This window comes from Ictidomys tridecemlineatus, chromosome 4 (genome assembly GCF_052094955.1).
Source record: "Ictidomys tridecemlineatus isolate mIctTri1 chromosome 4, mIctTri1.hap1, whole genome shotgun sequence".
In the NCBI taxonomy this organism is placed as follows: domain Eukaryota; kingdom Metazoa; phylum Chordata; class Mammalia; order Rodentia; family Sciuridae; genus Ictidomys; species Ictidomys tridecemlineatus.
This window is the reverse complement of record NC_135480.1, coordinates 128043578-128056557: the sequence shown is the minus strand read 5'-3', so window position 1 is coordinate 128056557 and position 12980 is coordinate 128043578. Positions and strand designations below refer to the sequence as shown.

The window sequence follows — 12980 nt, the reverse complement described above, 5'->3', positions numbered from 1 at the left end:
ACAAATTATGTATTGATACATGTATACAATACATAATGATCAGGGTAATAAGCACATCCATCATTTCAAACATTTATCAATCTTTTGTGTTAGGAGCATTCAAAATACTTTCTTGTTGCTGTATTGAAACATGAATGATATGTTTCATTCATGAAACATGAATGAAATATTGTTGACTGTAATCTACCTACTGTGCTATAGAACAGTAAACTGATTCCTTCCATCTAGCTTTAGTTTTGTATCCAGTTACCAATCTGTCTCTATTACCCCTCCCTACTATCCTCCCCAGCCTCTGGTAACCACTATTCTATACACTACTTCTGTGAGATCACTTTTTTTTCTATTCCACATTTTTTATTGGTGCATTACAGTTAAACATAATGGTGGGTTTTATTGTTACATATTAGTACATGCATAAAATATAACAATACGATTTTGCCAATATCACTCCCGAGCACTTGAGGTTAACTTCTTTAGCTTCCACATGCTTGTGAGAACATGGTATAACTGTGTGTGTGTGTGTGTTTATGAAAGATGTCTAGACATGCAAATGAAAGGAGAATATGAGATCTAGTAGGGTAAAGCACTCGGTGTAAAAATGTTGAGTACCACTGCATAAAATTTTGTGAGTGGATTAAAAATTAGTGTTTTGGTTTCAAATTCATGTCTCAATATTCTTCCTACAGCACATTTAATCAATTCATTCAACAAGTGCTCACTATGTACCTGTTACATATCAGAATGACGAGGCCATGGGGCTACAAGGAGAAAAGTTTCTGTGTTAAGCATTCTGTTCTCCAGGGGGAGAGATAGAAACCTAAACATATCAGTGTAACATGCTGTAAAAATCATTGTGAAAGGAATTTGCACAGCGAGCTGGAGGAAGGAGCCGGCCGTCTGCCAGTGTTGTGTGGTCATATGAACATCGCTCTATTTATAATTAAAGCATCCCTTCGCTTCTTTATCCCTTCTGCTGATTTAATTACACCCTCTTTTTAGAAAGACTTTAGTTTTTCATCTACTCAGAACTCTAGGAAACATCTTGGATTACTGGGGTTTAAACTGATTGTGGGTCTCTTCTGCATTTTATTCTGTATCTCATAGTGTCAAATCCTATTTTGGTGTTTGAGGGATACTTGGAAGCGATGAGGCAGACACAAATTAAGCCAGTCTACCATGACCACATTTCCCCCAACGAAACTCCCAGAAAACTCTCCAGGGATCCCTGAGATTCTTAGAACCCAACCAGAAAAACCACAGGAGTAAATGATGTTGCAAAGCCCAGGTCCTGTCCTCACGGAAATCTTAAGTATTGTGGTTAATGCCAGGCAGAGTCTATGTAACGATTTTAAATGGCTTCATTTAAAGGCTCATTACCATAAATGGAATTCATCTTAAATAGGCCACTGAGTATTATAAATAAGCATTTAAAGATTTTTTTTCCTGTGGTTTTTATTTTCCTCTTGACCACTTCCCTCTTCACCCCTTGTAGGCCACAGGAGTCCAGACAGCATGGCTGAGGTCTAAACACTGATGATTTTCTCTTTGCAGACCCGTCCACAGTAGTCCAAGAAGCTTTATCTGGAGCTCAGTTGCCTAGCCCTTAGAAATCCTGAGCTTGGTGTGTGTGTGTGTGTGTTTATGAAAGATGTCTAGAGCTTCCTTCCAATTTTTCTCTCTTTGATGAATGAAATGGACCTTGGTTACATCATGCAGAAAGCTAAGAGAGCAATACCTTTATCTTAGATTTTTTACTTATAATTTCATTTAAAATTGTGATAAAATTATACTGCTGTTTGGTAAAGTTTGAGTTTGGAGAATGACAACATTTTAGTCTCTAGTCTGATTAGAAATAAGTATATTAGTGTTCCTGAAAACTTATTTTTGGCATCTTTACTTACACTCTTAATAATTAGAGAATAGCCATGATCAATTTATTATGGTGCCATGTTTTCCCTGTTATAAGACATTCTTTCCTATAGTTTGTTATAGCTATTTCTGTCCTTATCTTGTTTTCCCCATTATCCTGCAAGGTTTAGCATTGCCTTGCATTCTTTAGCCTCTACAATGTTCACAATAATAGCGGCTCAGTAATTATTAGATAAATGAATGAATAATAAGTATTGTCATGCTATGAAAGTGGGTATGACTTCCAAATGTTGCTGGCTAGAAAGAATTCATAATGTTGTAGCATTTCATAAACACTAGTGTAGCTAAAACTAAAAAAGGAGCCTGATTGGGTTTCATTTTTATTCCATGTAGGATCCTGGTGGGCAATCCATTTACGTGCTCCTGTGACATTATGTGGATCAAGACTCTTCAAGAAACTAAATCCAGTCCAGAAACTCAGGACTTGTACTGCCTAAATGAAAGCAGCAAGAATATTCCCCTGGCAAACCTGCAGATACCCAATTGTGGTAATTTCTTTTTAAATCAATGAGTTCTAGTTGCTATTAATTATTCTAATTGCTTTGGTGTGGTAAAGAGTCTGGGAGGATTACCACTATCCAGATTTCATATAGTGTGCTGTTGATGTCCCTGGTGAATCAGACAACATTTGTGTGCCGTATGAAGTCATTTGGGAGCAACTTTACTGAATATTCTTTTGCAAGTAGAATATCGATTCTGAATGGTTGACTTTAAAGTGCATAGAGAAAAAAAGCATACTGTTTATTCCATTATTTGTTCATTTGTTTGTCTATCCATTGGTACATACATATATCCCAAAAATATCTAATGGTGTGGTTCTTCAATAGTCACGTATACACTTGATTAGCACCCAGGTCTTGTAGAGGGCAGGATCTCAGGATGATGAAATGTCCTGGCAGTACAAGCAATGCAATTCAATCCAGTATATTCCTTTAAACTTGTCTTCCTGCCAGATGTCTGTGTCTCTTGATGCGGCACCCTACGTCTGCCCTTACACCTGCTTGTCCCTATGTCTGGGTTCAGGATCTACTGCTTTACTGTTGTCCCCACTCTTTCCCTCAGCATTTTTATCTCCAGAATTTAAAAGGGCACCGTATGGCAAAATCACAGCTCTATGTGAGAGCTGGTGTGTTACAAGGAAGGAAAATCAAAGTGTTCTGGTGAGGATTTTGCTGTTCTGCGACATACCTCTACAGTGCCCACATAGGCATGTTAATCTTTCATTTTTATCTTAACCAGTCAACAAGTTCACCATTATGTCTCATCTGGCCTACCTGCTGGTGGCATAGCAGAAAGCCATGTACACCTGGTTCTTGTCCACAGGAACCTGTGTTTTAGCCACAGACACCCTATTTTTGGTTTTGGGACCCTGTTTGAGATCCATTTTTTATTTAAGAAAAATATAACTGCTAACTTACTCTAAATGAAACATAATGAAAATAAAAAAAGTGTTTGTTTCTTACCTTGGAGGACGTTAGAAGACTGTTCTACCATTCCCACAGATTTTTCTGTCACAAATAGAGCCCTTTGATTTCATAATGGAAATCAGTCTTGGTTCTCTTGCCACATTTCCTCAGTTTTCTTTGCTAGTCATCACTTTAAAAAAAAAAACAATTTTTAATATATTTCTTTTCCTGATTGATAAGAAAGTAACTGTTCTCTGTTCTGGTACAAATTTGCACCACTGAGAGAAATTGCCTAGAGGGACAAGAAGTTCAGTGTTGAGTCACCTGGCCTTTGGCTGGCCTCCAATTCCCCATGGCTATAGTGACCACACTGGTCCAGCAACCACTGAGAGGAAAAGAGAGAAAGCATCTGACTCCTGCTCTGATTTCTCAAGCTGCCTCTTAATAGATGTCTGCTTTGTCCTTGCCTGAAAACAATTCTCTTTTTCAATTTTAATTTTTGGCCATGTTGTCTTACTAGCACGACAGTGGCACACCCCACCGTGTGTGTCATGTTGGACCATTGTGATTTGGGTAGAAGAAATGTAGGGCATGAACCCATTAGTATTAATCAATTTGTCAGTTTTCAATAACTTTTAAAATTTCTTTTTCCTACAAATTTCTCCATGGCTTTTGTGCATGAGAGTGAGATTTTTAATCCACTATCATGAGGGCATAGGTTTGACTGATCCATGAGGACATTCATAATGCATTTCAATGTCGATGATGCTTATCAAAGAGTGACATTATGTTTCAGGTGAATTAACACTAATTTTCTTACCCCTTTTGTGTTTTTAAACTGTTTTATTCTTTCCCAGTTACTTTTTTTTTCTTTCAAAGTGTTTTTACTTATAATTGCACAAATAATAATGACGTTTCACTTTGTTGTGAAAATGATTTCCTATATTACATTCAAAGCTTATCTTTTTCTTCCTCATGACCATGTCAGGTTGGAAGTAATTGATCCATCATATCCTTTTGAACCCCAGCGTGATGTTCATGGTAGAACATATCTGAATTAAACTAATTATTCCATTTTAGTGGGCGCTTTGCTATTTTCCATTACTATCACAGTGCTTCCAAAAGCCTCCTTATTCATGTTCTTTGTACTTATGTGCAATTAAAAAGATTTTTCTAGAGTATGTAGTAGGAAACATGATTTTTAGTTTACATGGTTTGTACATTAAAAATTGGCTACATCCATTTATTGACACCCTAGCAAGTTATGCCTTGGTATCAGAAAACTTCTTAGTTTTGTCTCTTAAAAGTTGCTGTCATTACTTTCCAGTTTGTATTTCCCTGATTGCTACTGAGTATCTTATATATCCACTAGATTGTGATTATGCTTTGGTGAATTGCTTCTTCATAGGCTTTACTTATTTTTTATAGTGTTTTTCTTTTATTTTCATTGAGAGTGGTTTTTTTTGTCTTGTTTGAAAGTTTTAAATTGTATTTGTATTTTTTGAAATATATATAAAGCTGAAGTATGTACAATACCTATGTCAACAAATATTTTTTGCAGGTGTCTAGAGGTAATGACCAAAAGATTGGAAAAGTAATTTTACTTTCCTATACTTCTTCCAACCCATCCCTCAGCTTGGGACTTTATTATTAGATTCGTACCCCATTTTCTTGAAGATTTCCAATTTCTTTGTCTGTCATTGTCATTGATTTTTTTGTATCCTGTGACTTCCTCTTGGAGTGATTTTCCCTTTTGCTGGTTTATATCTTTTAGTATTTCTTTCAGAGAAATAGAAAAAAATATCTCCCTGATGGAAAATCAGCCTGTACTTTTTCTTCTCAATGGAAATGGCTGAGTTAAAATAAATTATACTCAAAATTCTTAGAACTTTGCAGATATTTACGTGTGTGTGTGTGTGTGTGTGTGTGTGTGTCTGTGTGTATGTAGTACTGAGATTGAACCCATGGGTGCTCTACTTCTGAGCTACATCCCCAGCCCTTTTTTTATCTTTTATTGTGATACAAGTTCTTGCTAAATTGCAAGGCTGGCTTTGAACTTGTGATCCTCCTGCTTCAGCCTCCTGCATCAGGGTGATTACCACATTCTTTTTGTATACAGTGTTGCTGAGGTCAGTGGATGCTTGTTTCTTGAAGTAAGTTATGCTTCTCTTTTTCCCCTAGAAGCTTTGAGAATTTTCTCCTTATTCATGTTATTCTTAAACTTCACCCCAATGTAACAAGGTACCAGGTGGTTTTAGAATTGTTTGGCATGGGGGGGTGCCCTTTCAATATAAAGTTTCATGTCTTCAGTTCCAGAAAAATGTTCTTATTGATTTGCTCTGCATATTTTTTCCATTTATTTTTCTGAATGAATTTTCACTGGATGGAGACAGGACACATCCATTTTGTTGGATGGAGACAGAAGTGTTCTGTCTTCATCTCTTTCAACCTTTCTGTTTTTAAAATTTTAAAAATTTATTGGTGTATTATGATTATTCAGGGTTAGTTGTGACATATTTGTACATGCACAAAACATAATTGAATCAAGTTCATTTCCCACCTTCTCAATCTTTAATAATTTTCATTTGCTGTCCTTCTGTGTTTATATTATGAGAGAATTGGTTTGCTCACTACTTTGCTCTTTAGTTATGTCTTCCACTTTTGGATTTTTTTTCCCCTTTTGACTGCTGATTTTTACTTTTTACAGTTTCTGGCTCATGACTGACATGGGCTTTCCCATGCTGGGGCTCCCCCTGACTCTAGGTGTTAACAGCAGCACCTAGCATTATATTTTTCACTTCTGTAAGGTTCCCACACTGGAGTTAACTATGACTGTTGCTGGATGTACTGCCCAAGATGGGAGGTTAGACCCACTCAGAAAGGTTATTTCTCATTCTGCTTCTACTCTTTTCTTACCTGCTTACCCTGAGGTTTGGTCTACGTAAGCCGTGCACTGCCCTGAGGTTTTGTTCTCCTCCTAGTTTTGGATCAGCCCAGAGCCACCCAGCTTTGTATAGAACTTACTCACATGTCCACTTAGGGCCCTTCTGGTTTTCCTTAATTCTGTTCTTCTGCTTTCTCTTGTTCAGGGGCTCTTCAGAGTTTCTTGTCCATCCAAGTTTGCTTTCTCATTTATATCATGGTACTGGATCTTAGAAAATATGATTTTTAGAAAATATTTTTTCTAGATTTTGGGATGAGAAGAGAAAGGTTTGAGTTTGGGACTTAGATAAGTAGTAATTTTCCTTATGATTGTTTACCAGCTGTGGTTCTTTAAAGAGAAGGTAGACAGTTGAACAGAAAATTACAGAAGTGTTGGATTTAAAATCTTTCTCTGAGATTCTATATTTAAGAGACCAGAGAACAACATGCTAATATCTTTAAATTAAATTTCTTGTTTTTTTTTTTAAATGATTCATGGTCAACTGGCTTTTTTCTTAAGCTGTGCTGTTTTTTTTTGGGGGGGGGCTTACCCACTTGAGCCACATCCCCAGCCCCCCCTTTTAAAATGTTTTTTGAGACAGGATGTCCCTAAGGTTCTGAGCACCCCACAAGTTGCTGAGACTGGCCTCAAATTTTCGATCCTCCTGCACTCTTGTAATCCTAGCAGCTCAGGAGGCTGAGGCAGGAAAACTGCAAATTTGAGGCCAACCTCAGAACGTTAGTGAGGTCCTAAGCAACATAGGGAGAGCCTGTCTCAAAACTAAAAATAAAACAGGCTAGGCTGGGGATGTTGCTCCTGCTTAAGTGCTTACAGTTTCAATCCCTGGTACTCCAAAACAAAACTACCCCCCCCCCAAAAAAAAAAACACATCCATTGTGTTTAAGTCGTAGATTCAATAAGTTCATCTTTTTTCCACACTCATTTTTGGATGAAACTTTTTATCTAAATCAGAATCAGCTGAGAGTATGGTCTTGCCTGTTTCCTCATTGTGAACCAATAATTTGCCAATGATCATGGTCATTGTATTTAGTTTTCAACAGCACCATTTTCATTTCAACAAGAGAAAAAGCGATTGGGATTTCTTCTCTTTGTTAGATGACTTTACTATAAGTGCTTACCTTTTAGCATTTCATCATGTAGGCATTATATGGAGAATAAGTTCTCTATGCTTTGTATGCAAATATGCGTTCTCCATGGTGCCTAATATACCTCTTGAACATAAGAAGCATTTGATCCATGTTTGCTGAATTGATCAAGTCATAGATGCATGGATCACATTATATGGCTGATCAGACTGAACCAGGTTTTTCATAGAGGGGTATGAATATTTCAGTTAATTAAAAATAAATAGCTTTATATAGGCAAATTGTTCCATATTTTAGCATTTGGCTGTCTCCTTTGATATTTCTGTCCTCACTGCATTTTAAGAGTCTCATTTCTTCTTTTTCCTTAAATTCTCAAGAGATTAATCAAGCATGGTAGGTGGGGCTTGGAGGCTTAACTGCACCATTCCTCTTAACGATCAAAATGTCTTCCAATATTTTTCTAACAGTCTCCACCTGCTGTAAATGACTGTAAATTTATTCATGGTGTGAAACAAGTTGAGGTCTGTTTCTCCACTAGGTCTTTTTAAACCTTAGAAAAACTTTGTTAATTGCAAGGAAAACAAAACAAAACAAAACAAAGTTCACATACAAGTATTTATCCTAATCAGATTAAAGGGATGCTTTGAACAGTGGGGTCTGAAGTCAGAAATGAGATTATACAAGTGCTAATGGGGAAAGGTAATTTTGCTGGATTGTGCTGATTCATCATTCTCTATAAAGCTACCTGCCCCCCGCCCCGAGAAAATATCCATGTACTTTGTTTAGTGGTTTTGATGAATTTATTTATTGCGTAGTACTTTTTAATTTTTTTGCTCAATTTCTGTACACATAGTTGGTGTTGGCAGTTAGTCTTGCAGTATGAACTTTTCAGTTATTTCCCCTGGGTGAATGGGATTAGTGAACAGTGAGTTTTATTCTTTAATTTTTTAATACTCTAATTACAATTAATTCTTATCTGGAAGAGAGGTTCTTCAGGAAGTGTTAATAGTGGATGAAATGCTCCATGCTAAGTAGATGGTGACTTTATTTAAGAAACGTAGTATTCCTCTGGGTCATATAAAACAATCCCTCAGCCCATTTCACTAGTAACTAGTTACCATAGAGAGGAATAGCCCCTCAGTGGATATAAGGTGGGCAATTCATTTGATGGTGGAAGAATTGTGTACGTAGTACATAAAACATCCTGAATAGTCCCATGGATCTACCTTTGGTTTCATGGTTATTTCAATTGAAATTTTTTACTTTTTCAACCCTCAGACTTTTAGTGGAGAGACTCCTTAAAATACATCACTATTTATGATAGTGAAGATCAGTCCACAGGTGCCTGGGAGAAGAGGCCTGGTTCCTGGAATTAAATTGATTCTAATGATTTGTTAATATTCACTTCTGTTTTCAGCCACAGTTTGTAGCACACATGTCTGTTTAGCATATTGTACATACTCCTTCTTTTGTTTGTTTTAAACCAGGAAAATAGGCTGTTAGTAATTTAACTTTGTTAGCCATCACTGATGAAAAGGAAATGCTATTCTGATGCTCTGTGTGGAGTTAGGTTGGTATAGCATCTTAACCATATTGATGTTTTTCTTCTTGAAAAAATAAAGTCCACTTCAGTGTATTGATTTGCTTTAATTTTATTAGAGATAAGATTTAATCTCCTAAAATAAAGCAAACCAGTGGATTGTTGCTTTTCTTTATCTTTCTAGAATGCCAACTGAAGCTGTATTTCTTTAAAATCTGTCAGCTGCTGTTTAAATTTTTGTGTTTGGTAGTTATATGGTAGCTGTCACTACTCTGACATGGCTCATATAAGCTTAGAAACATGATTTCCAATTTGAGCTTGGAAAGTCATTTTGCTAATTTTCTGTCATTTTTGCAACCAGGTGTAAAGCAGTCAGTTCTAAATAGGTCAAGCTCATTCTGGCTTCATTCCTGGTTGTGGAATATGTCTATTTAGGAGACAAAGAATTTGGAAGATATGCCACAAAGATAAAAGAATAGAAATTATATACTTTTAATATTCTGCCAAGTGAAAATTAACAGAGAGGTTGTGTGTTTAATTTTTTTTAATAATGCATACATAGAAGTGAGAGGAGGGAAAGGGGTGGGGGAGAAACAGAGAAAGAGGAGACAAAAATCATAATTTACCTGAATGTTTTTATATACATGGAATGGTGACCCAACATGGAATGAACAGAGTGAAGAATCACTGAGACAAGTTGATAAAGAACACAATCTAAACTTCCTAATGAATACTGAAAAATAAAACTCAAAATTGACCAACAGAGTTAATAACCCAAAAATACTAGAGATTTGTTCTTCTCCGTTATTAGAAAGCAAGGACTTACATACCTTGAGTTAGGGAATGGAATACCTAGACCCTTGGTCCATCCTACTCAATAGCCTGTATTCATGGGTGGGAGCTGAGGTATGGAAGATCTGGCAAAGGAGTCAGCCACTGATGTGTTGGTTAGAACCAAGGGCACCCAGATGGGGGTAGGTAGCACCCACACTCATCAGCTGTTCAGCTATGATAGTTGATGAGCTTTAACTTTTTCACCTGGAAAATGGACACTAACAGCATCTACTTTTTAGGATTTTTAGGATAACTAGCAAGATAAATGGTAGAAAATGCTTAAGATTGAGACTAGCATGTATTAAACTCCCCCCGAAATACTAGCTACCAATGTTATTACTCTTATCAAAATGAATAGTTAGCTTTAAATGTATTTTGAATTTGAATTTAGATGCATATTTTTAAATTTTGTTTAGTTGTTTTAAAGAAAAATAACAAAGACAAAAGATTTCATATCTCAAACAAATGGAATGTACTTAGATCAGCTTGGGGAATATAAAACCACTTCAAGTTAAATGGGTTCTTATATAGTAGGACTTATTTTATTTTGTGGGGGGGGGAATTGAATTGAACTCAAGGGTACTCCACCGTGAGACACATTCCCAGCCCTATCTGGTATTTTATTTAGAGACAGGGTCTCACTGAGTTACTTAGGGCCTCATTTTTGCTGAGGCTGGCTTTGAACTAATGATCCTCCTGCCTCAGCCCCCTGAGCCACTGGGATTACAAGCATGCACCACTGCCCCTGGCTAGTAGGATTCCTTAGAGCCATTAATATGGTGATGTGCATTGTAAACACACAATTTCTTATAAGGTTTTCTTTCCTTCTTTCTTCTTTTCTCCTTCCTTCCTATTTTCTTTCCTCCCTTCCCTCCTCCCTCCCTCCCCTTCTCAGTTCAACTCTTTTTCTTTTTATCTTGGTTCCTTCCACTTGCCCAGCCATTCCCCAAGTGTCTCAAGAATTTAGATATCCTCAGGACAATTGGGGAAAGTTTGGAGGGCTTGATAATTACTCAGGCCCCAGTTGGTTTTAAGAATAATAGTTGTAGAAACAAAAGCTTAGTGAACAATTGTCGTTAACATCTGTTGTCTAAACCCTTATTACTCAAACTTTGGTCTGAGGAACAGGGAGTTTGTTAGAGATACAAAGTCTCTGGCTCTAACTCAGACCAACTAGGGAAGAAGCTACATTTTTAACTGATTCCTAGTGATTCCTATGCACATTAAAATTTGGAGTGCCCTTGTCTAAAGAATCTTTTTTTTTTTTTTTTTTTTTGCACTGGTGTTGCTGAGGTCTACAGGTAAGTATGTCTTTCCTGAATAGATTCAAGTTAACACACCTGACATAGAGGTGTCTGCCTGAGAAGCTAGTCATCTGTTATCTCCAATGAGGTTTCCATTATGCCACGAAGACTGCTCCGTTGCTTAGAGCCAGGGTCCCATTAAGGTAGTGCTAGCAGCCATTGGAAGTGTTGCTGGGCTTTGCTATGTACTTGTGCTGATTTCAAACTTATTAAGCCAGGAAATAGTGCCTGGCAAATGGTTTATACCGCCTTGGCTATTCATACTTCCCAATTCATTTTTATTGTGCTAATTAAACCTCAAGTGATATTTCAAGTACAGATTGTTTTTTCCATTATTGAATCTTTGGCCAGCATATTAATGCTGTAGAATTAACGTGAGTCAGATGCTTACTCATTTGTGGAAGACTTTACATTTAAAAGATCTAGACTTGGCCAATTTTGCACAGATTCCTTTGGAAACGGCTATGACAGGGTGATACAATTTCTCTATAAATAAAGAGATTCATTTTCTTCATGAAATAGATACATAATAATTTTTTTAAATGAACCAAATTCTAAGATCATGGAAATGCAGTAAGTCTGTACAAAGACGGATGTGTGCAGCCCCTGGAGGTGGAGAACTATGGTGGTAAAGACGCTGAACTTTGGGTTTAAATCTCAGTTCAAAATGTGCTTGGGCAACTCTAGAAGATATATTTCGTGTTTCCAAAACTCAAGTGTTTCATTAAGTAAGGACAAAATACTTGCCTTCAAGATTAGTTGCAAGGATTCAGTAAAACACTAAAGTACTAGACAAGAGTATCTGGTTCAGTGAATGCCCAATAAATGCAAGTATTATTACTACTGTAACTAAAAATTTTTAGAGCTATTAATCATATAAGCTTAAGCTCCAAGAAAAAAGCTACTTTAAATTTTATAACGAAAACTAAGACATAGCATATCCTGTTTAAATCTCTTTATTTTAACCATTCTCTTTTCAGAATATAAAATGTTATATATATTATGATGGTGTCCCAGAGCTTTGTATTTGAGATGCAAACTGTATTGGGGGTAGCTGGGTAGTAGATGGCAAGATACCTTGGAAAGAGGCACTATTGCCTAGTTTATCTAGAGTCAGAAGTCTTGGCCCCCTAGTTTATCTAGAGTCAGAAGATAACTATAGAGGTACCAAGAAAATAGGAGTGTCAACAAAGCACAAAAAGTTAGAAGTCGGAAAAGCAGAGGAATAAGTAATAAGTGACTTGAAGGCTGAGCATGCTGGTTACCAAGTTGGCAATGAAGAAAGCCAAGGGGAAACTTGATTTGTATTGCAGAATTGCTACAGCCTCAGGAAGTAGGAGAATACATAGAAGCGTATATTGACCACATAACTGGATATTGGATGAAAGTATATTGAGAAGTAGTTAAACAAATTTTTGTTCCATGTAGTCCAGGTGTCTGAATTCCTCCTTTCTCAATAGCAGATTGGAGAATTGTTCTTCAAAGAGGATAAAACAAAGACTTGGAGGAACTTCATGTAGAGTTGAGGTGTGGGAATCATAAAGAAAATGATGGATTTACATATTGATTTTTGATATTTCCAGTCTTCTTTCACATCCAAGATATACATTTGAAGAATGCTCAGTAATTCTTCCAGTGGACCAAATAATTTGACTAGTCCTTCCTCAAAATAGTTTAATGATATTGACATCAGGTTGTACTCAATATAAGAGACCAATAACATTTCTCTTCAGTGAATCTGACTGTTAATAAATATGCATTTTTTCCTAAAGATATATGAACATCCAAGGGTCAGTAAATATTTGAGGGAAGCTTATAATATGAAAGACAAACAAAAAATAATCAAAGAGAGGAAGCAAAGAGATTGTAAGAAACAAAGTTGGTATGGACTGAAGAAAAAATTTTAAAAATCATTATTAATATCTGAGATCAGAAGAG

At 36.5% G+C, this 12980-nt stretch overlaps 1 protein-coding gene across 9 annotated transcripts in view; it reads left to right on the top strand.

Moving 5' to 3' along the window:
- The window catches only part of Ntrk2 (neurotrophic receptor tyrosine kinase 2), a 355622-nt gene that overhangs the window by 36893 nt on the left and 305749 nt on the right, over positions 1 to 12980 (top strand). For all 9 annotated transcript variants that reach the window (XM_078047396.1, XM_040285611.2, XM_040285612.2 and 6 more), the window contains one exon: positions 2263 to 2417. In XM_078047396.1, coding sequence (XP_077903522.1) covers positions 2263 to 2417 — 155 coding nt within the window. The remainder of the gene's footprint in view (positions 1 to 2262; positions 2418 to 12980) is intronic.